Genomic DNA, 26,747 nt, shown 5'->3' on the forward strand with positions numbered 1-26,747 from the left:
AAGAATTCCTTTCACTATTTCTTTTAAGTGGCATCTGCCCATGAAACTTTGCCTAAGACACAGAGAGAGATGTGGTCTAGTAAAATGCATATCACCTTACATTGTGACTTTCATATATCTGTCTCCCCTACCAGACTGTGGGGGTCTTTTGAGACCAGAAACTTTGTTTCCGTACTTTTTAAAATCAGACAAGCTCAAAGAATAATATAACAAGCACATTTGTACCATGGAAAATTGTATCATGAAAAATTGACAGTTGCTACTTTGTCTTTTTTCTTAAGTAAACGCTGAAAAAACCCTGAAAACTTTGTCCTTACCGCCACCCCCTGTTCTATTTCTTTCTCTTTCTTCCCAGAAACAAACTCCAACAAGAATTTAAGGCATATCCTCTCAGCCTATCTATGAACTTCTTTATCTATATCCATGAAGGATATATAGTACTGTTCACTGTATGATTACTCTATGTTACTGTATGATGACTATATTTTTTTAATTTCCATATTCTATTTACCAGTTCTGCAATTTGTCTTTTTTTTTATTCAGCGTTCATTGTGTTTTGAAGTCAGCCATGTTGAGATATACAGATAGAGTTCATTACCTTTAATTGCTCTTATCCATTTTTGTATCCTCCATTTTTAGAGTAGCACATACAGCATAGGTCCCCACTTAGTAAATGTTCATTATTAGTGAATAAATTAGAATGAACAGTATAATAATTAAAAAAAATACTTTGTACAGTGATTTATAGTTATGAAATACTTTCATATATAGTCTCTTTTCACTTTTATTTGTGTATTTCCTTCCCAGGCTGATATGGTTTAAGGATAGTAATTATGTCCCATGCCTATGCATTCTATTCCTAATGCCCATTTTGATGTTTGGCACTTAGTAACTCCTCAGTAAATATTGGTTGAATGAATGAATGACTCTCCACTATAAGCATTATTTTACTAAGGTCCATATTCTGAGTATCTGAGTGTTTTTCCAAGACCATGTGGTTGGAATCAGGACTAATAACCAGGTTTTCTGATACTAAAGCCAGTTCTCTTTTTATTACACCATTGAAAGAGCTATTGTAAGGACTATATTAGGGAATCAATAGGAAAGGAATAATTATAGTGAATTACTGCCCTGATGTAACCAATAAATAGACTCCATGTACCTGTGTAATTGGAGAAAATTAATAACCATATCCAGATCGAGGGCTTGAAATTTATCATAATCATTAACTTGGAATACTTAGTCACATGGTCTTTACACGAGGTTCATATGGTGAAGGAGATATGTGAATTATGAGGGTGGATAGTGTTGCAGGAGTGAAGGAATGAGCAGGAAGCAGTTTCATTCAAATAGAACTGCTCTTGCTAAGGTCACTGGTAACCTTCTAATTGCCTTTGACGATATATACCACTCCTCCCCTGACTTCAGTGACGCCTTCCTTCCTGGCTCTCCTCCACCCCACCTTCTTGTCAGCCTCCTGAGAAACTCTTCCCTAACACAGCAGCAGTGGAGTGGAGATCTGAAGAAAGTCATGAGCATTCTAGAAGAAAGATCCCAAGAACTGCCTCAGACACCCACCCATGCTCTACTCTGCCCACCCGCCAGGACTGGTTGATATTGATGAGTCCTTTTTACCCTTTGCTTGTCAGTTTGGGGGTCTTATCCCAGTTTTCTCACCAGAGACAGATCTCCACCACCTCTGGCCTTCATTGAACAACTCCTGCTTTCTGGGAGGCTGGAGAAGTCAAGGTCACTGCACAATGCCAGCTCTGGAAAGCTGCAAATCCTGACTCCCTTAATGGGCCAGAGAAGTTGAGGTTGTTAAGCAGCCTGAACAAAGGAAAGGTCTTTTAAGGAACTTATTTTGAAATATAAAGATAGTTTGCTTACGTTCAAACTCCTATCTTAGTCATTTTTGTGTAACCATTGCAGTTTCATATATCACAGATGTTTAATCACACTAACAAATGCTTTTTTGGTAGAATTGCTGCTTGTTTCTTATTGAATTGAGGCAGATCACAGATTCCTAAGCACATTGTTGCTCAAGGGGCACCCTTGAAGCTTTTTTGAGACACCCTCTGGGAGTTTTCAGATTAACCGCATCATTCCCTATAAGCATGGTCAACCTTGGGTATCTAGAAGACCTGGCATTGCCCTAGGACCATCCTTAGATTCTCCTTCCTTCCCACATCATAATTTGGTTGCCGGAATATTGGTGTTTCTTGAATAGTTCATTGAATTTGGAAGAGAATAAGATGGAGTGTTTACAATCAAGATAGTCTGGTATCCTTGTGGTGGTCAGCAGCATCCTTGGGGATCCTGTACTCACTCTAGATGGATGTGGAAATTAAACTCCATCAGTGCTTGTGTAGTAAACAAATAAGTGAGGACACTTGGATTAACTACAGGAAAATGAGTTGTCCGTGACACGTAATGAACTCAGCAGCAGCTATGGGGCACGGATGATGCATTAGGAAGAGTATTGGCTGGTTATTCTTTCCCTCTGAGTAGTCTCAGTGCCAAGGCCATACAAATTTATGGAACATACCCATAACGTTCAGCGGATAAATGGCATTTAAAAAAGAGAAATGAAGATGGGAAAAAACAAAAACCAAAGAAAAAGGCTATGAGAGGGTAATCATGAGCTAATACTGAGTCTTGAACATACATCTTCATTTTTAATGTGGGAGATAGCAACTCAACACTGAAGGGACTTGAGGGAGGGACAAGAGGGTCCCATGTCTGAGGATGGAGTTGATGACAAGTTGTAGCCTTTAATATCTGATGATGAAAAGGGATCTCCTTTCTTTGGGGTGAGTCCCCGATTCCCATTTTACATTTGTGGCGCAATTAGCAGGACCCCTCTTCCCTTTGCTTGGTCTCCTCCGTTAGAAGAATGCCTCTGATATGTAATATTTGTTTGAAAACCCAAAGAAGCGTGTTTCCTTTTGAGGTTTGCCTTACTTCTTATGTTCTGAAGTTCGTTCTGGACCTCAGATTTTGCTCCGAGCAACAAAACCGGTTGGATTGTACCAACGTAACGGAGCCGTAATTTTAGCCAACTGTTGGGGGTGGGGAGATAGTTAAGGTGTGTCGTAGTTTCTGTGGTTTCTCTGTGGAGTAGAATTCCCTGCAAAGCTTTTCCATGTGGTGTTTTACTAGCTGTCTTAAAACTCTCTGATGCACGGAGCAAAACCGAATTAGGCTCATGTGCTACATCAGTGGGATGGGCCAAGGACTCTGAAAAACGAAAGAAAAACGATCAGACAGCCAACCTCAGAGGCTAAAGCATCCAAAAAAGATCGGCAGGACATAGCCAAATTCAAAACTAAAGAAGCAACCAGCTCTTTGAACCCATTTTTGCCGAAGTTTCTAGGGGAAATAAGAATTATTTAATCTATTAATGTTTTACCTTTGCACGGTACGTTACAGTTTACAAAATGATCCTGGGTGTGTTTGTTCAGAGGAGCCCTGAGAAAAACCTTTGGAAGCTTGTATTATTAGGCTTATCTTTATAAATGAGAAACTGAGGCACAAAGGTAGTTCCAACGTCATTTGTCTAAGAAACCACAGAGGCAGAAGTGAACAACACTTCAAGGCTCTGTGTCTTTGCACCAGAACTTCAATAATTTTAGTTAGTGACCACATCTAATGTTCATGAAGAAGGAAAACCAGCCAGATAGCACGTGCGTGCACAGTAAAGATGGTTCTGGACGGCTGAGCTCTCATCAGTGAACAGAAGACATTAGAGTGCCGTCTACCTATCAAAGGAATATATCCTTTCTTTACTTCAAATGCTCCGTGATTCAGAGGCATAGTTCCTTCTGAAGTTCTGAGTGCACCTGATAAAATGCCACATACTTAGCTGTCCTTCCCATTCTAAACGTGTAAAAATTTCTCCTTACTGTGTGGTTTTGGCTGCTAAGTTCAAGAAACGTTTATTGAATGCTACAATATGCCAGGCCAATGAGCAAAGTAGGAAGTTATCTAGGTGGTATGATTCTAGGGGAGCCTTTTCCACTGGCCCAGACCACTGCTAACATACCCCCGTTAGCAGGGCATCCCTTTGAGTTAGTCCAGGAGTCGCTCAGATTCTTTTTCTGAAAATGCAGATAGCATGGAGAGAAAAAACAAAACAAAACAGAACTCTAAGATGGTCCCAGTCACTAATGCTGTGGGGTATATTAATTTGTCTAGTTAACAAATCAAGTATTAAGGCCCTGAGCTGAATAGGAGGTGACGTGGATAAATTACATTCTGCTCAGGAGAGGGGGGTGATGAATTCTAGAAAGCCCTGTAAGGGGCCCTGAGGAGCCAGAATATAGCCACAGGCCAGGGACTTGTCTGATCTGGAGAGAGAGGTGCATGAACGCTCTCTATCAAAAATAAACTTTAATCACTTTGTTTTTGTTTTTAAGAACTAGCCCTGCGTGGTATCTGGGCTTTAGGTCTGCGTCCATACAATTAATCAGATTAATATTTGCAATTCACATACCAAACGTGTGATCGTGTTCTTATTTTTTTAAGCCCAGTGAGCGGGTCTCCGTCTCTAATGAGAATTAGTCCGGTGCAGCTGTCTGCCCCAGCCCTCTGTGCGGCTTCCTCCGAGCTCACTGCCTCCTTGGTCACCTCTGCCCTTCTCTCCTGACTCCGGCCCACATCTCTTGCCCAGTTGGGGATGAGTCCGTGTCTCTGCCTGGCCTCTTCCAAGCTCAAAATGATTTCAAGCCCCCTTCTGCCACACTCTCGCATTTTTTCCCATAGCTCTGCAAAGACCATACCTTTAGAATTTTAAGCATAGTATGTTCGTGACTTTTGCCCTGTCTTCCAAGGACCTAAGATGTTTTAGAAGTATATCAGTTAATAAGTTTATCATTATCAAAGAGAGTTATTCTACAGATTGTCATTCAAATTAAGGTTTTCTTTTTCATGATACAGCTGTTGATATTCTGCTTGATTTTTTTTCTTGATTCACTCATAAGCTCTCCCCGCTGGGAACAACATGTATGGAATAACCATATTTGTTTTAATGGCTACCAAGAACAGAAGCCCCCACCAAAAATAAGATCCATGGTGATGCCTATGATCATTCCTAGGTGCTGTGCTCAGAAGGGCCTTCTGTAGGTTTACTCATTCTGTCTTCACAACAATCCCATGAGGCAAGTACTGTGGTTATCCTCATTTATACCTGAGGCACAGAGAAGTTAAGTAACCTGCCCAGGGACACACAGACGATGCATTAAAATTTGAATCCAAGAAGTCGGCCTCCTGAGCCCAGGCTCCTAATCACTATGCCACGAGGACCTGCACCTCTCCAGGAGGTCACTGAAGTGTGACGGAGTCTCGCCGCCTGTGGGTGAGAGGTGCTCGGGGACCAACCTCCCCCCGACCCCGCCACGGCAGTGGTCCAGTGAGTCAGATGCCTGAGTGGAAAAGTATCCCCGAGGTGGTTGGGAGGAAAGGAGAGCCTCGGGTTGGGTTGGCCCAGCTCTTGCCGTAGTGGCCTCTCTCTCCTCACTCTCGTCTGCTTTTCATAAAGCTCATTTGGGAGGATAGCACTTCAGACTGGGTCACACCAGAAACAGCATGGGCAGACAATATCACTTCACACAGCACGCGCTGCACAACATATATGGGGGGTGGGGAGTGTGACAGATGGAGAGAAACTGCTTGGTCCTCAGTATTTTTCCAGAGACGGTCTTGGCATCTCTATGTCAGTCTTAGACGCATGGGCCTTCCTGGGGCGGGGCCCTGACATGCTGGTAAATGTTTACCCACCGGTTCTCTAGGGGCAAAGCCCTGATTCATGGCATTTAGCACTGCTGTCGTTTCGATACTCCCACCATGGGGGGATTTCACGTTGTGGCCACAACCTCACCGGGCAGTCGGGAAGAGTGGGGGCAATCGGACCCAGAACACTCCTGCTGAGGGTCAGAAGGTTAGGACGGATGGGGCAGCGATGCCCCATGTGTCAGGTTCGGATTCTGCACATCTGGCCCCTGATACCCTGTGCGGCTTCTGTCTTTCCTCCCTCCCCGCCTCACCCTAATATTCTCTGGCCATAAAATCAGGCTCTTAAGAATTTCATAAGGACCAAGAAAGAGAGTCACAGGACTTGCAGCCTGTAGGCAGTTGGGTGGAGGGCAGGAGGGAGCAGGCCATGGAGGTCCCTCTTGTTGGGTGATGGGAGAAAGCAGAAAAGAGAGGGAGGAGTGGTTTTATAGTCCATGCATGTTTGTATGTGAGTCTTTGGCTCTTCCCCTCTTATCTGGAAGAGCTGCCTCCTTCCCCTACCATCTGGTTGCTCGACTGAGCCACTCCCAGGAAACCTGTTTTAGCGGAGGCACAGCTGCAGGGCCTAACGCCCCAAACCCTTGTCACGGACGCCTGCCATAAACCATGCTGGATCAGATACAGCCTGTTCCCCTCCTAAAAGGCCTCATAGCTGCAGACCGTGTGCGCATCAAGGTTTCATGATATGCTACCTTCTAGTGCCTTATGATTTCACAGAGCCAAAGTCTCGCCATCCAAGCACATTCTCTGTTGCCTTAAAATATTGATCAACAGATATTTATAGAGAGCCCTGCTCTATTTCCCAGTTACTGCTGGGCACCATGAGGTACAGAAGCGATTCAACCTAATTTCTGACCTAAAGAGCTCATGATCCAGTTGAGAACACATGACAGCCACATGAACCAATTCCTAAATAAGGAGCAGCTATAATAGTATGATGACCACGTCAGACTACAGTATTTATTAGAGATTGTGAGGCATCTGTAGTTAGAGAAGAATGTATAATAAGAATTTGTTTAGTAAAGGCAGTCAAAGCGGTGAGGTAACTGCATATCCTGGGAAATTGTATTGTTCTTGTTTGTTAGATAACAGCATGTACCCATTTTTAATCTATATTCCTAACTTTTTTATAATTACAACCCCTTTTTAACACATACGATTGTAGCAGCCGGGTCTATGTAATAAAAATATTTCTTCTGCTGGCCAACAGCCCACATTAACACTCCTTTGCTGATGGAGATCCAAGGCTCCTTTTGAAGGAAAAACCTGGTATGAGAAAGACGTTCACAAATCCCTGTCCCCTGGCAGTAAATCTACTTAACAAGAAGGTCATCTTTTCAGTGGAGTATCGACCTAAAGTACAGGTTTGCTTATCTGGATGGTGTTCAATAGCTCTGAAAAGAATTTGACTCCTCAAATGCCTCATCGGTTTTATTCGGGGCTTGTACATCTCCTCCAAATAAAAGTTGTGACAGTTCTTGGTTCATAGAGCTCGTCAGGATCAATCGGTACTAGGTAGCGGACCGTGGGAATCTCATGGCAGGTCTCTGAGGGCAGAAGGCCCCCTGACACAGGCCAGCGAAGGCAGAGGGAGAGACCACGTGTGTTGTGTGACATTGCCATTCCCCTACCTGATTATTTGTGCTAATAGGAGGAAGCTATCACATTCCCATGGGCCAAAAGCTAGTTTTCACTTGTTTTTGAAAGGGTTTTTGTAACTATCTTAGGAGGTAGGAATGCCGAAGTGAAATCTGGAGAGTTTGCCATATAGGAAAGGCAAGTCATTATCAATCTACCCTGTGTGTCTGGGACAGTAGGTGCATGTGAGACAGCCAGGGTCGCTGCATTAACGTGAATACTTTGTCGCTTCAGAAGGCTGGGATGTCTGTGTTTGGGTTAAGACGCCCTGCTGCTAAGCTTCAATTAGGTGAGGCTGGTAAAGTAAATAGAAGGTAATGGATTGTGTCCATACATGACTTCATTCCATCCTTGGAATGACTTTATCGATAACTGCTGGAGGGCAAGACTCAGCTGTAGCTGTGTCCAGTATACCTCCAGGCAACAGAGAGCTGACTTTATTTGCTAAGGTGTTTGAGGTGTGCCCAGGCTAAAACCCCGGATCCTTCACCATCGGATACATCCAGTGTAGTTTTTCTAAGACGATGAATGCTTTCTTTGTCTAGGCGTATGCTAAGAGTTACCCCAAACTTCTTGAATTGTGTTAAACAAACCCTCCTACGGTGGGAGTTGGTCAGAACTCACCAGAGTGCGTGCTGTGTGTTCATTTCTCCCCTATGGTCTGTCAACATTTGTTTTCTCTGTACTCAATTTCTCTTGGTGCCCTGTGAACCCAAATTTAAGGACTGTGTTTAACGGCATGTTGGCGGGCGGGGGGGGGGGGGGGGGGGATACGGGCGGAGGGGTGTTTTTAATAGCTTTTTACCAAATCTGTGTCCCATTTTTTCCAAAACAATTTCCTATTTCTAAAACTGCTGCCAGTTCATGGAAATTTGTAATCTACAGTTATCCTGAAGTCCCAAGAGAAAGATTCAGAAATGATCTCCACAGAGCATTGTTCATTTAAGGATTCTTCCTAATTAGACCCCAGGGCAATGACTTGCTTTTCATTAGTTGAATATTGTGCATTTCCTGACATGTCGCTGCCCCCTAGTGCAGCACGCTAGTGAGTGCATCCTTCTCTGCAGACATTCTTGATTTGCATTATTACTGTCTGATCAGTCCATTTCATGCTTACCTGGGTTCTGGCAATGTGATTAGACACTAATCCATGACTCAGATAAAGTCCTTCATGGGTCCCATTTTTCCAAACAGATCCTATTCCGGGAGCAGGAGTTTGGTGGGCTAGCGAGTGCAGATGAGAAAAATGGAGTTTCAGCTGGACTCTCCAGACCCCTTCCAGTGGAGAGACCGGGCCCAGAATTTTCAGCATAGTGCCATGAATCAGAGGAACAGATCTCGTGTTAAGGTGCATCCAGGGCAAAGTAAAGAACACTCAGCTTGGAGAGAGACAAGCTTAGGAAATTTCCTTAACCTCTTTGAGCCTTTGTAAAACTATCATCGATTCAAAAAAAAAAAAAAAAAAAAGTAATCTTAAGATGTCTTAAGGATTTACTACATCATCTATTTTTGAAGGTTTTATACACTTTAACATGTGATATAAATCTTCATCTATTATGTTTACTATGAATGAGGTAGCCAGTAGGTGCAATTTAAGGATTATGCAAAGGCATTCTGACCCCAAAGGCTTGCTCTCAGAACCGTTTCAAAATGATCACAAAATTGTAAGCCACGTATGTGGTCTCCGTGCCAAAATGACCTTGAACAAGTTGTTTCACTTCGTTGGGTCTCTGTTTTTCCATCTATAAAGTATTAGTGCACCTATTTAAAGGGATTACTCAGGGATTCAATGAGATAACATATGCCTGGCACATGGCAGATTTCAATAATTGTTAGTTCCTTCCTCCTCCTCCTCCCTTATTTTTTTCTGGTCTGAAATAGTCAACACCTGCCTTTGACACCTGATACTAATGGGTAGATGGTGCCTAGATGGTGTACCGTGATGCCCTCTTTCTGAATTGTCCCCCAAAGAGTGGAGCGGCAGTCCTTCCTTGTCCCTATCAGCTTTCAAATATTGGCGAGGACATCTGCCCTGGGGAGGGGATAAGGTAGAGGTGGTCATTAAAATCTTCAGTGTCAGGAAGTATAACTGACAGGAAGCTGGGGGTATTGCCTGTTCAGGAACCGTGTACTTTCTTGTGAGAATAAAAGAGATTTTCCTTCTTTAATGATTATAGTTGCAGTGTTGACTGACTGGGGGAGCAGACAAGAGATAAGAAAGGCATCCAATGTGGGAAAGGTCATTTGGTGATAGTGGAATTTTTTTTTTTTTGTCAAAAGAATACATTATAAATGTCATACCTACTTTGAAAATCAGAATATTAAAAAAAAAAAAAACAGCAGATGCTCAGTCTTCCCATGGTGAATTAGCAAACAAACGAAAAAGGTCTTAAACCCAATATAACAGAGGCAAACACATCGAGCCACACCTACACGTACATATGCACACACACGCACATACTTTGTAGGTAAAATAACACATTTTTCTGCTTTCATGTGTGGTTTTTGTTCTGAATGCAACATTGGTGGGTGTTGTTAGGTAGTTAGTAAGTTTCTGTGGAGAGAAGTAAGAGACCTTTAAGGATACTGATTATTCGATGCTAAAGAATTTGCACTGAGGTCTTTTCTCCCTCCTAAACCCTAGTTCTGTCATCACCCTGACCATGGACTGGACAGAAACCACAGAGCACCACAGAAAATTATGCAATTCATTAAATTTGTGTAATATCCTTTCACCTCATCGTAGACGTTGTTTTGGAATCCATCAACAAGAAGTTTTACTCTTTTTGAATCAGATTTCTAGAGCAGAGCTAGAGGGACATTAGGTATTACCCTGTCCGAACTCCTTTATTTTATAAATGGGGGAAGTAAGGCCTAGAGAAGACACGTGGTTAGTGTGCCCCCCTTTATTATTTATCTCTCTTTCCAAATGTCTTTATCAAGTTTGCTTCTTCCATCTCCCCATAGGATTGTGAGTGTGCAAAAGCACTAGACCTGGTGTGCCTGACCTTGACACCCAGCACCGCACAGTGGGTAATTCAGTGAATTCCATTCTTACTCTCCAGCCAGCTGCTTCTTCTCAAGAGAATTTATCATCATAATAGACAGAGAAAGGGATTGCTGAATAAGAATATTGTAACATTTAGTAACATTTCTTTAAATTATTTGATGCAAATTTCATGTCCGAGTGTAATATTTTAGCCTATGTCTGGGAGTGGGGGGAAGTATTCGTTTGTGAATTAGCAATGAGATTCTCGTGTTACATGAGGAGGAAAAGCTGTGTTCTAGTTCCGTGCTTTACCAAAACTTCAGGGATTAAATTTTTACCCCATATAAAAGCCCATTTGGCAACTCATTCAATGTTACCCAATATTCAACAAGAGTTTATTGAGTTCCTACTATGCTCCTAGCACTATTTACAGTCTTAGGATGTATCAGAGAACAAAACAAAGATTTCTGCTTTCAAGATTATTTCTTAATATATATTTGTAACATGAAACGAACTATTTATTCCTAATACCAAATTACTCTTGGACAGCATTCTTGTGAAAGCATGCCATTTTTAAAACGTTGTCTGCCTTAAAATTAAAGGTCTAGTTTCAAAAGAAAATGGGTTTTTTTGGTCGAGTTACATGAAATTTGGTGCAACACTGCCGCCTTGCGGCCACTTGAGTCAGAAATTTATACACACTACGCTCAACGCTTACCTTTAAGGTAGGGCTTAAAGTGAAAATTACCTTGTTTTTTTGGTGGAAGCCTTAGACACAAAACCTACCCAGGAGTATTTATCATTTAATTCCTTCTGTTTTTTTTTTTTTGAACAGAATGATTGGAAGGGCTCCATCGCTTTTGTAGTTGGAAACCGGATTGAGGACGATCTTCCCATTCGAGCATTGACTCTTGCCGTCCAGGTCCCTCAGCGCAAATTCTTCAGTATCGTATCATGGCAAGACATTCTACAGCAGGTACCTGTCCCTTTCACCTCTAAGCCCCTTGAAGACTTTTTTTTTTTTTTTTTTTTTTTTTTTTTGCCTAAAATAACAGAGTAAAGTAATAAACTAAATAAGACTTTCTTATTCTTGGGCTGTTGGGTAAATTTGGGTGGATTCTTTTAAACAAAATTTAGCTAGAATCAATGTGAACTGTTTAATCGGGAAGAATTAGTTTAGGCCCATGAATATTGCCCTTTCTACATGCATTCATTTGACCAAACCTCTGTAGCCATCCCAGACTCCCTGCTAGGCTCTTTGAGGAATTATCTATTTAATAAAAGATTGAATAATAAAAGACTAAACTATTTACTGTTCTAGGAAAGTCCATAACAAACCAGAAGAATTAAGTCTACAGAGAAGGCTAGCTGTCAGAAGTCAGAGAGGAATGACAACATAGGAAAGTCCTGGCAGGTGGTGCATAGGCCTGTAACTGCTAACAGCTTTACCAAAGTGCCTATAAATTTTTTACTTAATTAATGAATATCTCTTCCTTGCTAGGTTTCCCAACCCTTCAAGTCGCCTAAGTATTTGAAATTTACATATACCTAACTATTCTTTAAGTGCGCTTCTCTTGTTTGTCATAGATGAATTTGATTTTCTTACAGATCAATGAATCAAATGCCCTTCTTGGAACTACATCTAAGAAAGCAAAGAAACCTGTAGGCAATAGTGCTCCCTTATATTATGAGGTAGGTGAACATCTTTACTGAAAAGAGTTTTGTAATTTTTAGAAAATGAGAACTGAAGTGGTGATCTGATAGTCACTTTTTAAGAAGTTTTTAATTCATTCTTTGAAAGCAAGTTCTGGGTCCTCATTGGAGCTGCCTGAGGGCAGACACTTAAAAAAAATCTGCCTCCATTCTAACAAAATCCCTCTCTAGGAATAAAATTGTAGATTGTCGACACCATCCCTGCATCCAATTGAAGATTATAAATCAGAAGTTTTTATATTCAAAAGAGTTGGGTCATACTTTTTCATGGTAATTATTAAGTGTGTGATGATATTAAAGGGAGCTGTGTTATTAGTGTATTACAAAGTATTAGTTTCACCAAAGGAACAATGTAAAAATGCCCCAGAAAGTGTTTCCTGTACAAGACAGAGACACAGCTGTTACAATTTTCCATCAGTTTGTGAAATTTGGGCACACTTCCATCCTACTTCAACCAACATGAAATAATGATAACTTTTAGATTAATGGTCCATTCTGTCCCTAGCAGATGCTTAACACAAAAGTCTGGCCTGGGTGACCATTGGGTTTATGCAAAGACTTAGAACTCATGCTCAGTACAAGGGGATTTCCTCTCCTGCTGCCTTGTTAATATCGAACTTACAGCTTACGAGAAGCTATAAAAATCCAGTGATTAATTAGAATATCACTTAAAATTTGTCAGGCACTGTTTTATGGCTCGTCAGACTGAAAGCATAAAGATTTTTGGATCTTTCTAAGACAAACTTGTTTGCACTTTATTTCAGTGATCTAATAAAGTTTTTATGTGTCTCAGGTCTTGGATGATTTCCTAATGGCCGCTTTAGTATTGCCTGAGTACTATCTGAACAAGTTTCATTGGATTTATTTACGCTTGACAGTACGGTGGATTTTACAACATTAACTCTTGCCATCCTACTCTTACTATCACGAAAAACTGATTCTGTGCTGTTGGAGTCAAATAACGCACGTTTCCCCTCCTTTTATGATGCTCTGGATGTGCGTGCTCCAGTGGAAACATTATGTGATACCTGGATTTAAAATATTGGAAGTTTTCTTCTGAAGTAGCCATAGAAAACCATGTCCAATTCTCAGGCCTGGGACCAATTAGCCCCCAAAGGACTCTTTCTTCTTCAAAGATGCTCAGTAAAAATCAGAGATGATAACAGGCCAGTTTTGATGTCTAATCTGGACAGACATTTTGACTTGGATGTGGGATAGCACAATGTTACAAATCCAGAGTTCAGTTAGAAAGCCATTCCTCTCCAATATGTGCTGTGGCTCTGGGTTGTGAATCCTTCACTCAGGGGAGGTCCATTTCACATCTGGCTCTGCCACATTCTTCCAGTGGAGCATTTGGGCACTAAGCCTCCCACACCCCCACACATACCCTTTTCTGAATGGTTCCAGAAGAAAAGGGAAGGGAGAATGAGCACCACAGAGATTGGCCCTTGGGTATACCAGACATGCATCAACTCCAATTGCTTCAGTAAAAACAGATATAGAACATGAAACAAACTCAGGCTCTTGATCAGCGTCAGCCGAGGACAGAATGCACATCGGGAGAAGAGGGCACATTTCCAATCTCAGTCCCTTCACACTTAGGACATGTTCAGAAACTCTGTCACTTGGTACCTCACCCCAAGTGAATTGAGAAGCTGCAGGCCGTGTCAACTGAGAACTCCAAGGTAGTTGTGAGCGGTGACCATGAAAGAGGCGCAGAAGCCAAACTCTTTTGGGACTTGTGTTTGAGGCTTATGAGTCTATTTCTGCTTGAAGTCTTGCACAATCTGTAGCAACTAGGACACATGGCACAGGTCAACTCCCCAGGAGCCTCTTTGGGGAGTTTTTTCTCAAAAGAAACTCAGCAATGGGGAAGAAAAGGTCACCTAAGAAAATCACTTATGTGACATGTGATATCCATAGAGTTGTGTCTCCTCCATTTTGGAAGGAGAACTCAAGGTAGACACTATGAAGACCATCCACTTACGTTTACTTCTATTGGTAGGATACCCTCACTGGCCTTAAATCGGAGCCTAGTTGTTCTCACTTTAAACATGGTTCTGACCAGTTTGGCTTTCTGGTTTCCTTGCCTGCAGTCAATTAGGAGCAGCAAATTAAAGTGAAATGTCACCACAGTGCAGTTCATCCATGAGTAGTAAAATAGCGTCAGAACCACATTACATATTTCCAATAACGACTTGCGATGTCTGGGCCAGCAAAGACCGCATTCCTAAGTGATTTGCTCAGGCTTTCACTTGGATGGCTTGGTGTTGTGTACACACAGCCTCATTTTGAAATTGTGTAATTTCCCCTGAAACTTTAGAGTTCATCGAGCCATAGTATTGTATATATGAGAGAGTCTTTATTTATAAACCACAGTTCTTTGAAAATGTGCTTAGATTTGTGCTAATGTAATTCCACAGAGACATAGCTACAGCCCATTTGTTCGTTCACCATCTCTTGTCGGAAACCATGTTCTGCTCTATCAGGAACTATTCTAAGGACTCTTCTGGGAATGGGAAAATATTCACCTTTGTGCATAGTCTCAGGGATGTTAGCTATTACTTTATTATAGTAGTAGTATATTATTATTTAATATCATTATTTAATAATGATGATGAAAATGATGATGATCCCATGCATTGGCCTTACATACGAACATACTTTCTAGCTTGTAATCCTATTTGAGGATGCGGACTTCTATGAAAATGGATATACAGATATTGTCTGTATTATATAATGACCAGTTTTACCAAATAGTGGCATTTTACCAAATACCAAGCAATTAACAACTACATTCTTGTTCAACACTAGGGGTTTAAACACTATCTAGACAATGGGTGGTGGGGAGAGATGAATATTATAAAGACTGTAACTTCAAGAAGCTTAAGGATTAGTTACGGGGAAAAGGGGGGAAAATATATCCTAACACACAATAAATGGTCAACAAATGCTTATTAAAAGAGTGAACAATACAGTGCATCGAAGTCCCGGAGAGACAGATGAAGTGTCATGGGCATTCAAAGGAAGATGAGCTTACCATTAGCTACTGTGGGGTGATGGGTGAGATCTAGAGGAGCCTTGTGGAGAAGGTGGCATTGGGAGGGAAAGCAAGCGTGGCTAATTTTGATCTTGAACATATATTATGCCAATTAACCCATATCACAATTCTAAAAGGAAATGTAAATATCCCCATTTTACAGATGGGGAGATGAAGGCAGAGAGAAGGTAGGAAGTTTACTAATTAGAATAGTGAAGAACTTGAGTTTGGCCATAGTTAAGTACATAGCCTCAGGTTGTTCCTCTTTACCACAAACCTGGTACTTTTCCACTGGGCTCAAATCTGTCCACCCTCGGATAGTAGGTCCTGGCGGTCTTGACATAAGTAAAGGCATAGGAGAGGGAGAAGAGTGAATGTGTGCTAAATTTGTAATTAGATGGTATAAGATATACTCAGTAGGAAAGGGAAATCCTATACGTATTTGAATTACAACTTTAAAATCCTGAATATGGATATCTATGAGGAAATATTTCAAACACTCCATAGAATCCATGCTTTAAGATACACTCTTGGGCTTAAATTTGTTTACTAAATGTGCACAAATATTTGGCTGCATGTGTCTGTTTTATGGCCCACATAGAGAATCTGACTTGTTCATTTGCAGGTTTATTCAGTCCCGACCAAAAGTAAAGAGGAAAATATTAAGGATCATTCAAAGCTAGGTGCAGTGTTCCCTATGAGAGAGGTCTATGCATACCTGCAAAGATTCTCCCACCTGCAATTAAATCTGAGACACAGTATGTGTGCATTATAAGAGATGCACAAATTTTGGACTTTGACTTTGTGACTTTGATAAATTAGGAAGAAAAAAACTACCAATTGGACAGGTTTTTTTTTTTTTTAACTTCTCTGAAATCTGGGTAAACTGTCTTAAAAGTTTTAGATTCCATCCCACGGGTGTCTTTATTTTGTGATGGTGAATATCATACCTTCTACCTAGAAATGAGCGTCCATCCACACATCCAGTGTTTGCCTGCCTGTATGACTTATTTGGAAAAAACAAATGAGGTCACCACAAAATTTTTTAAAAAACACAAAAGTTTGCTGAAACAAAAAAGTATCTATAAAGAATAAAAGTATTTATGGCCTAGTTGGTGATTGGCTTATTTTAAAAATTGATCAATTCTATACAACAAAGATCCTGGACAATTTGCAAGATTATGTAATACAGTGTGATTTTATGAACACAAATAATTATTAGTTTTCCTCTTTACTCCTATCGGTAAAAAAAAATAATAAGACCTTATTTTTTAACTCATAGGTTTTAATTAAAATATTTTTATGGGCTTTTCTATTGGGAGATCATTCTGAGAGATCATTGAATATGGGAAGATTTGTTTCTGATGTTAGATTTGAAAGTAATGAATCAAATGCTGTTAAAAAAATATATGGGTTGCAAATTTTATACATAAAGATCTAATTAGTTTCATCACGTTTTTAAGATAGTTTGCTGGTATATTGGATTAGTATCCCCAGATGTAATAATTTCATTTTGTTGGTTCCTATTTCTATGTGTGTAGATATATTCTTCGGCTCTTTCCCGAACGCGTATTCATAATAATTCACAAGTAAGAACACAGACTTAATTATAATCCAGTTGCCTCCCTTGTCCACATTTCTAATAGGAAACTCATTCCTTTGACAGTGCTTCAAATTAACAGTCTATTCAATGGAATTGGAAGCCCTTATTTTGGGGGGGGGGTGGCCCTTGTCAGAATGAAAAATGGAAAACTCATGCTTCAGAGATAGAAACAAATAATATGTGAAAACATTTAAGAGGTTTGAAGTTATTAAAATGGCAGATCTACTGGGAACAGAAAGCAGTATGTCATGGAAGAAACGAAGGAAAAGGGAGTCAGGAAGCATTCTCTGGCCTTTTCAATCCTGCGTTTTAAAACAAAACAAAAAAATTCAGGAAGAATTGGAAGGTAGCCAACCTAATGCCGTTATTTCATAGAGCTTAGGGATACACCAGGAAATTACAGGCCAGTTAGTTTAACTTCACTTGTAGGGAAAGTATTAAAAACTGCTGCAGGAGATCAAGTAAAAAGATGCTTAGAAAAGCACAGCTTGATTAAGGCAAGCCTGGCCAGCGTGGTTTTCGGAAAGGGAAGGTCATGTCTTAGGAACTTGTTGAAATTCTTTGAAGCTATTATGGCCAGTACAGTCTTCAAAGAATACAGCGAGGCCCAGGATCTGCGTATCTTTTCCGTTCCACGCCAGTCCTTGAGGGACGCTTGCAGAACGTGGCCCACATCAGGGCCTCGGTGCCCCGAGTTTCGAAACCACTATCAAAATAGTAGAAAATAACCTCCGATGGAACATTTTTAAAGCTGGAACCAATTAATACAACCTGATATTTATAAATGTAAAATAAAGACTTGGAACAAAATTTAGGAATATTGAGCTGTAACAAAGAAGTACTACATTGGGACTATAAAAACAATCTGGGGAGTTACTGTGCCAAAATCTGGGCTTTGGAGGCATTTCTCGCCCGAAGAAGGGAAAATGACGAGAAGTCACAGTGCTAGAAATGGTTGTAGGGGAAAGAGTTATGAAGAGTCACAACCAAATGAATTTTGTCAAGATGGGAAAAGGAGCCGTCAAATGTGTTAACAACCCCGGGCCTCTACAGTCCTGGAGAAGGCCAGAGTGGCCCAGCGGAGAAAGTTTAGTTGAGGCTAGTCAGTGAGGGGGTGGAAGTTCATGGCCTCCATTGCCTCAGGAATGGGTTCCTAGGGAGTGAATATATTTGCCTCTCAGATTGGAAACCTGGAGTTCTGTTTTCAAAGAAAAGCACAACTCAAGCAAAGGCGTTGGAAAGCATCCAAATCATGCCCCCCAGCTCTTTTCCACCCTGGAGCACAGGCGGCTGGCCAGGCCCATGCGTTCCAGGAGGAGGCAAGTAGTAGTCCCTGGTGAGGAGTGGAATCAGAAGCTGAGGCCCCTGGGATTCAGCAGCAGGAAACATACACCATCCAAGTGCCATCCAAGTGATAGAGACGCTGGTAGGACCTTCGGTCCATGGGAGAACTTCCAGACAAGACAAGAATCTAGTCGAGAATTCCAGGACATAGATCTCACTGGAGAAGAAGCCACAAGAACAAAGCAAGGTTCAGCTTGTGTGAAGGGCAGCCATCACAGTCTTAGCTGGGATGGATTCTGGAACTCCCCCAACACTCTACATTCCACGCCCACCATGATTGGAAGGATGTCAGGGAGGGAATCAGAAAGACTATATCATTCTAGTCCTGTACCTAAGACTGTGAATAATCTGTCTTTATATATGGCAATAATAATAGTTATGATTTATTGACTCCTTCGTTTATTCCAAGTCTCATGTGCTTGGTGCTTCACATGTATTAGCTAACCTAATCTTCTCAACAGCCTGCCAGGAGGTACTTACAAATGGTAAAAGTGGAGCCTCAGACAGGTTGAGTAACTCAGTGACTCAGAAGCCTCTGTCCCCTCTGCTTGTATCACATAAAAATCGAGGATAAATAGTTGAGATTCTGCAAGTGGTTGTTGTGGTTTAACATTTCTTGAATACGAGCTACTGTTAGCAATTAGAATTAAGCTCTAAAGCTCTCAGTCATTCTGTGATATGTTTACTGCTCTTCCTGCTGCTCGGGCAAAAACACTGGTATATCTGTATGTGACAAAGCTGCCAAACAACCTTAGTCCTATTTTTTTTTCTTTGAGCCACAATGATGAGTAGCTCCTGCCCAAACGTTTGGAGCAACTGGGACTTCTAATTCTTACAGTTTAGATTTATATGGTAAAGGTGACTAAGTCTTTCCTTTGGGAGAAGGAGGATGGAAGGATGGGAATTGAGAGGGAAGTTAATACATATATATGCATTAGAGATAAAGGTGTGGAAAGAAAGAGACCTGTCTGAAATCTTACACGATTTAGTGAGAGTGAATTTCATCTCCCAGAGTGCCTTCTGCTAGCTTGGTGAGACATGTACTTACTGGTTAGATGCACTGATCCAAACCAGTCTGCCTGGGCTCATGCTCTGATTCCACCACCTCCTGGCTATGAGATCTCGGGCAAGTTCCTCTAACTCTGTTGTACCTGTTTTTTCCTCTGTAAACTCAGCGTCCATGGTGGTATCCGCCTCACCGAGCTGTAGTGGTGATAAAATGAGATCGCAAATATAAAATACGTAGCATAGTCCCTGTCCTACAGTAAGTGTCCATTAAAGTGTAGCTAGTATCGTTTATTATTATTTTTTTAATTTCTATTCTCAGTCATCGTGAATGTTGGAGTTTTGGACTTCAGGAAGCATGAAAGAACTAGAAACGTCTGTGAGCAGGGTGTTTTATTTTTAATTTTATTACAGTGAAAAACACATAACATCACATTTACCATCTTAATTATTTCTAAGTGCACAGTTTAGTGGAGCTCAATGTACTCACATTGTTGTGCAACCAGTCTCCACAACCTTTCATCTTACAGAACCGAAACTTTATATCTAGTAAACATCTCCCCCTTCCCCACTTCCCCTAGGCCCTGACGGCCATCAGTCTACTTTTTTATTTTTTCTATGAGTTGGACAACTACAGATGCCTCATAGAAGTAGAATCACATAGCATTTGTCTTTTTGTAACTGGCTTATTTCACTTTGCATAATGTCTTCAAAGTCCATTCATACTGTTGGATATGTCAGAGTTTCCTTCCTTTTCAAGCTGAATAATATTCCATGGTATGTATGTATAATATTTCACTCATCCATTCAACCATGGGTGGGCTCTTGGGTAGCTTCCATCTCCTGGCTATTGCGAATAATGCCGCTATGCCATAACTTTGGTATGCAAATTATGAGCATGTTTTCAGCAAGTGGAATACAATTAATACAAGGTAAGTTTATCACTAGGTGAATGAAGAGAAAAAAAAGGCAAACTAATGGTCAAAGGGTATTTGGGTTGGGGCGCCTGGGTGGCTCCATCGGTTGAGCGTCAGACTCACGACGATCTCACGTCAGGCTCAGGTCACGATCTCACGGTTCGTGAGTTCGAGCCCCGCGTTGGGCTCTGTGCTGACAGCTCGGAGCCTGTAGCCTGCTTTGGATTCTGTGTCCCCCTCTCTCTCTGTTCCTCCCACGTTCGTGCTCTGTCTCTCTCTGTCTCAAAAATACATAAACATTAAAAAAAAAAAATCAAAGGGTATTTGGGTTATTCCATTATACTAGTCTTCGTGGCCATGATGGAAACTAATACACATTCTTCTTCTTTGTTATGTCATGTAATGGATAAATATGACTGAACACCCTGAGGGATAAACAGCAGTAGTAACCATTTCTAAAATAATAATTATAATAACAACATCTCACATGTAGATAAAAAGAAGGATTTCAAGACTCTTTCATTATATCTTCACACCTTCATGTGAGCTGAACCAAATAGCCAGTAGTATCTCCGTAGTGTAAACGGGAACATGGAAACATAGGAACCTTAAATGATTTGTTCCCTGTCGCCAGCCAGAGCTAAAATGAGTGTCAGTCCTCCTGATTCATAGTCCAGGGCGCCACTCCACACCCAACAGAAAGCAAGCCTCACTCATTAAGAATTTCTTGTTGATTCTTGTATTTTCCACAAGACAATTTTAGACAGTTTATAGATACAAAATTTGTATTTTGTTAAACAGATATTTTAATGTGCATTAAAAATAAAAATGGAATACTGACTTACAAAATCCCCAACTCCGTGGCTTAGGATAGAGCTCAATTTTTTTTTTTTTACTTGCTTTAAAGTTTAGAGGAAAATATTAGTTGCCTAATACAGGTGGTACCCAGCTTTGGCTAAATCATCAAGGGATGTTTAATGACCAAGGTTTAGGAAATGCACAAATATTTGAGCATCTATTATGCACCAAATCTATGACTGAGTTTGCCTTGGTGAATAAAACAGATATAATTCCCTGCCCTCGCACAGTTTACATCCAAATAAAGGCAGGAATTAAGCAAAGCTCAAACAAGCAAACAAATGTATGCATGATTATGAACTGGGACCATTGCTTTAGATCAGAGAAAATGCTTTAGACTGATTGGAGATGACCTGGGAGACAAAAAGGAGCCAACTGGAAAGAGTAGGGGAGACTATTCAGGCCGAGTGGGAAGCAGATGCAAAGAACCTGAGGCAGAAAAGGAAAGGGAAAGATGTTGGCCTGTTAGAAGATCAAGAGGCCACCGAGCCTGGAACCTGGAATGTGAGGTAGAGAGGAGCAAAGGTTGGACCTTCGGGCACTATTGGGTCCTTGTTAGGAAAGAGTTTGCATTTTTACCTCATAGGAAATGGGAAGCCATAAAGCCCTTTAAAGGGGGAAAGTGACACAATCTTGAGTTCTTTTTAAAAGAACTGTTTTCCCTGACTTAGTAGAGGCTAAAGTCTGGGATTGTGATGCCTCCCATTTTGGTTTTCTTCTTTAATATTACTTTGGCTCTTCGGAGTCTTTTATGGTTCCATACAAATTTTAGAATTGTTTGTTCTAGCTTTGGGAAGAATGCTGGTGCAATTTTGATTGGGATTGCATTGAATGTGTAGATTGCTTTGGGCATGGAGGAAGGTACTTGTTGGGATACAACGGGGTGTTGTATGGAAACCAACCTGACAGTAAAGTATATTTAAAAAAAATAAAAATTAAATTAAAAAAAAAAGTTTTCCCACTGCTAAGTGAGGGCCAAATTGGGATGGGGCAGGAAGCAAATGTGGGGGTGAAGAAAACGCTTAGGAGACCCTGGAAGTATCCAGGTGGAGACAGAGAGTGCAGACAGATTGGAGGTACGTTTAGGGGGAAGGCTCGGCAGCAGGGCCCCAATGTGAGAGGTGAGGGGTGAGGGACAAGTACACATCAGAAGAGACTCCAAAGTCCTGGCTTGGGAAACTGCGCGGAAATACCTTCTGATATAGAGAAAATTGGAGATTAAATTTTGGGGAAGTTTGAAAGGACCGTTTGGGATAGGTTAACTTTGATACTGTAAGAGAGATATCTAGGAAGGAGATATCAAAAAGGAAAGCAGATGTTTGAGTCTTCTTTCCCTTTTCGTGTCCTCACATGCCTAGCTTAGTGATGGTGCGTAGTCAGTGTGGAAGAAGTGCTTTTGGTCTGAAGAGCTCGCTTCTTCAGGCAGGGCTGGTGAGGGTCCCTTATAGAGGCAACGAGGCCAGTAGAGCACAGCCCATCTCGGCAGTGCTCCCGGGTACCAGCACTTCCCGGCCCTTCCATCCTCCCTGGATGGGTTCCATGTCCCCCATAGTGGTTTCCTACCTGTGGCTGTCAGCCCAGTGGTTTACAGCTGTGCTTGTATGTGTGTGATTTGTGATGTCAATATTTGTTTGCTATAAATAAGCTCCAAAAGAGTTTGAAAAACCAATGCCCCGGAATCCCCTCAATCCATCCCTCTTCCTTTTGAATTTTCCTCTCTGTCAGTCTCTCACATCACCCTGCACTAGCCCTCTGCTCACTCAGCAGACATTGACCGAGTTTTTGTTGTACGCTGGGTAACGGACACAAGATCGAACTCAACCCCGTCTCTGACCCCCGGAGCTCGTAGTGGATAATTGTGTAAACAACGTATTTGTTTCCTGCTATTTCATTTTAATACCTTGTAGCCAGTTTGATGTGAGAGTTACATATTGAATCCCCGGTTATAACTGAGTCTGTTCTTCATTGAGCCCTGTGGCTGACACTACTCATTGTTCACAACTTCCAGCCAAAAGGGTAATGGTCCCCTAGACGGGGTATTTTGGAAAGAGGAGAGCAGGAGGGTAGGACACACCAAAATAGTCAAAGATGCAACAAAGATACAGAAAGCCTGTTCCCTTAGAGGCAGAGAAAGTATTGCTGGAATTGAAGTATGGTAACAATTTTCATGTTTCTACGTGTCTTTAATATGACTTCTATTTCTGAAAATCTTACTCTTTCCTCGATCTTTGGTTGCAAGGAAAGGAAGAAGAAATGCCAAACTAAAGGGGCAAGAATTCACTATTAGAAATTCATTTATATTTCTTGAAAAGCTACTGTGCGTATTAAATACTCAGTGAATATCTGAGTAAATGAATTTCAGATAGATATTTACATATTAAAAGTGCTCCCATTCTTCTGTTTCACAAACACGATCAGCCAAAAACAGCCCTCAAACCTTGTTAAGTAGCAAGATCATGTAAGTTCCGAGCAACATGTCCTCTGTATTACTTCAAGAAATGTATAAAATATATGTCATTGCAAATTTAGTACTTTGAAACATAGGAAACCAATCCTATAAAAATCCTTACCAAGAAAAAGTGAAGTTGTTCAATAAACCCCTTCCTTTAAAACTTTCGTATTTCAACTTCATACTTACTTGGATTATAATGTGCATAAGCATTTGAAATCTATAGAACTGTGATGGTGACCAGAAATGCCCTGCATAGTGCCCTGTACTGCCCCCCACACTCCCAAACTATTAAGTTTATCATTATCCTGATTCTAATTAGCCTTTATCAAGAATTTACACCGAAAAAAAAAAAAAGAATTTATGTAAAAAGACAGACTCCCTCTGGCCTCACTCATTCATCAAGAAATCTTTAATTAGATTATCTTATTTGTCAGAAAGAATAGCCAAGTATTTTAGTGATTCTGAAATCTTTTAATATTATCCTTTTATTTATCTCGGGAGCTACAGAGAAGCAGAGCAGAGTCTGATAACCTGTGACTTTATCACAGGCCACGACCACTGGCCTCTGTGAGGAGGCGGTGCTGTCCTGTGTGCTCAGAGATTCACGTGAGGAATATCACTGAAAAAAGAAAAGGATAGATCCTATCTGGATTTAATGCAGGGGGCTAATATATTACTTTTTGTAACTAATAAAATTTCAAGGACTGACAGCAAATTTCTGATTTGCTTTTCCCCCAGTAACATGTCTGCTTTGAATTATGCAGAAAGAATTCTTCTTCCTGCCAACTTGTTTCAATTCCCTGTGCGAAATCATCCACAGAACATTGTCAGAGGTTTCCTATAGAAGTTCATTTCAGGATTCCTCAATCAGTGGGAGAACACACACACACACACACACACACACACACACACACACACACACAGTCCTTTTCCCCCTGTTTTGGAGTAAGCAAAGGAAAATGTATTCCATTGGTAAGGTCTGTGTCTGGTGCTTTCCCTTTCTGAAAGCAGAGACAAGGATTAGTCATCAGATGAGGGAAAGAAGTTTTCGCTCTCACCCCCGGCCAGCGTCCTGTTTTATGTATGCAGGCCCGCCCTGTGTGTAGGTGGAGTAGGCAATTGCCGTGTGATGTGATTTAAGAGGTGCTGGAAGTCCTGCCTGTCCAAAAATAGCCCCCACAGCCGCCTGTTGAGTTCAGGCACAGTGTCCATAAAACCCCAGTTTAAATGAAATGAAACTGCATTTTCAGGCTGTTAACCCCTTACATCCGTTATCCCATCAGCATGCCTTTATTTATCGGAGATAAAAGTTGGACCCTGGGGGGGATGTCCCTGCATAGGGAGAGCAGGGGACGGGCTCGGCAAGGTCCAAGACTTCCGGGAATGGGACAAGAGTCACCCACCGTCCCCAGAAGCAATTTCTGCATAACCATGATTGAGTTCGTTGGAACTACACCTCTTCCACATCCATTTGGTCAGGGAGTCTGTCTTTTTTGAATCACTGTTGGATGGAAGATGACATTTTCTCAAACAGGCAATGTTCTTTGCTGCGACCCTTAAAGAAGGCAAGAGTAACAACAGCTCACATTTGGAAAATGCCTCTTTGAGTACAAAATCCTTTCACACGCCATGTCAGATCCGATCCCGACAACAGCCTTGTGAGGTGGACTTAACATCTGACTCTTCTCAGGTGGCAGATGGGGAGAGTCTCAAAGATGTTAAGTGACTTGCCCCACCGCCAGGAGGCAGCTAGTAACGGCAGAGCCCCGCGTTGGAACCCAGACATTCTGACTCCAAATTCAAGGATCACTCTGTTAACTTCAAGTTCCTGGAGACACAGCCCCTGTAGTCAAGGAGATGATGGTTGAGTGTAATGCACTTAGTGACTCACCTAGACAAAAAAGCAAGCTCTAGGAGTTTGTTCTAGTGGTATTCCTGAGGAAGTGTTTCCCCTTGTCCTAACGTTTCTAAAAGCACTGTGCCAAATGCAGGCTTCTGCAGCACACATTCAGCCTCAGAAATTTGAGTTAGGTTTTATCAGGCATTCACATCCTTGTCCAGGCAACAAACATCTCCCAGCTAGAATACTGACTGCTTTGCGCAAAGCTCTAAAACACAACAATAAGCCAATTAGATAGGGGAAATAAAAACATGAATTGGTGGAAGTTAACTTAGAATTTTCTCTAGAAGCCCTTGGGACTTAGGGGTTTTCTGAGACTTGATAAAAAGTGGGGGTAGAATCGGATAGGCATTATGAAGTGACTGTGAAGTCTAGGATTTCTACTTTGCTCTGTAGCTGAGCACACATGGCTCTATTTCTTTACAGTTTTGTACTAACTCTAGCCATTATAACACTCCATTCACTTTATACTCCTCTGCCGGTAAGTGCAAAGTGCACTGGGTTGAATAGAATTATGTAAAGTTGAGACTTAGATGTTTCCATTTATTAGCCAAATAACCCTGTTCAAATTCCATCTCTTTTATGAAGTCTTCTTGGATTCTCCTAGGCAAAATTCATCTCGCTAAGTTATATTGTGGGTGGGCATGAGCATGAGAAGTCATGTGTTATGCCTCACTAAAACCCCAGTGCTCTAGGCTAGCCACCCTAAACTATTGTGATCACATATCCTATCAGTTAAAAAAAATTGAGCAATTATTCCATATACAGTGTGGGTGTATGTATACAGAGAGAAAGAGGTAAAAGTGTGTAAGAATACAACATCGTTGAACATCCTCAAAAATACAAATTCAAAAGGAAGACATAAAAATATATTGAATCAGGAGTTCTAATAATTTCCCCCTTCCTGGAAGATAGTCTTGTATGTGGCCAGAGATACATTTGGAGACCAAAACCACTGATTTGAACACATTGGTGGCACACAACAAACGTTTGTGTAATGGGTACATGAATGAATGAACCCTCTCCTATACCCACAGTCTCTTTGGCATATTAGGCATTGTCCAGGACACCGCTTTCTAAATTAGCGACCTCAAGCCACTCACTTATTTGCTTTCCCGGTCTTTGAGCACACTGGCTTGGTGAGAGGAGGTTCCGGCTTGGTGTCAGCCCACACTCACCTGTTGCAGGGGACCCTTTTACAAGGCACAACCTGTATAATGCCTGTGAAGGTCTGTGTGATTTGCGTGCTGATTCTTTCATTCAGCGTGTGCACTTTATCCATTGTTCACCATGCACCTGTCACAGAGTTAATGCCAGCCTTCAACCTGGAAAACAGATATGGAAATGAGCAATTCTGTTACCATATGATAAAAAGGAAGTTTAAAAAAGTGTGATGAGTGCACAGAACAATGCCTAAATCTTCCTAAAATTTTGAGGGAAAGGCTTTAGGAAAAGAGCTTGAAAGCCGAATGGGGAATTGACCAAGTAAGGAAGG

General features: G+C 41.3%; 1 protein-coding gene across 4 annotated transcripts in view; it reads left to right on the plus strand.

The window, feature by feature from the left end:
- SPAG17 (sperm associated antigen 17) overlaps nucleotides 1-26,747 on the plus strand; it is a 239,057-nt gene that overhangs the window by 21,269 nt on the left and 191,041 nt on the right. For all 4 annotated transcript variants that reach the window (XM_060626305.3, XM_060626304.3, XM_060626306.3 and 1 more), the window contains exons 2-3: nucleotides 11,256-11,396; nucleotides 12,029-12,112. In XM_060626305.3, the coding sequence (XP_060482288.3) occupies nucleotides 11,256-11,396; nucleotides 12,029-12,112 (225 nt within the window). The remainder of the gene's footprint in view (nucleotides 1-11,255; nucleotides 11,397-12,028; nucleotides 12,113-26,747) is intronic.

Source organism: Panthera onca, chromosome C1, assembly GCF_046562875.1.
Source record: "Panthera onca isolate mPanOnc1 chromosome C1, mPanOnc1 haplotype 2, whole genome shotgun sequence".
Taxonomy (NCBI): domain Eukaryota; kingdom Metazoa; phylum Chordata; class Mammalia; order Carnivora; family Felidae; genus Panthera; species Panthera onca.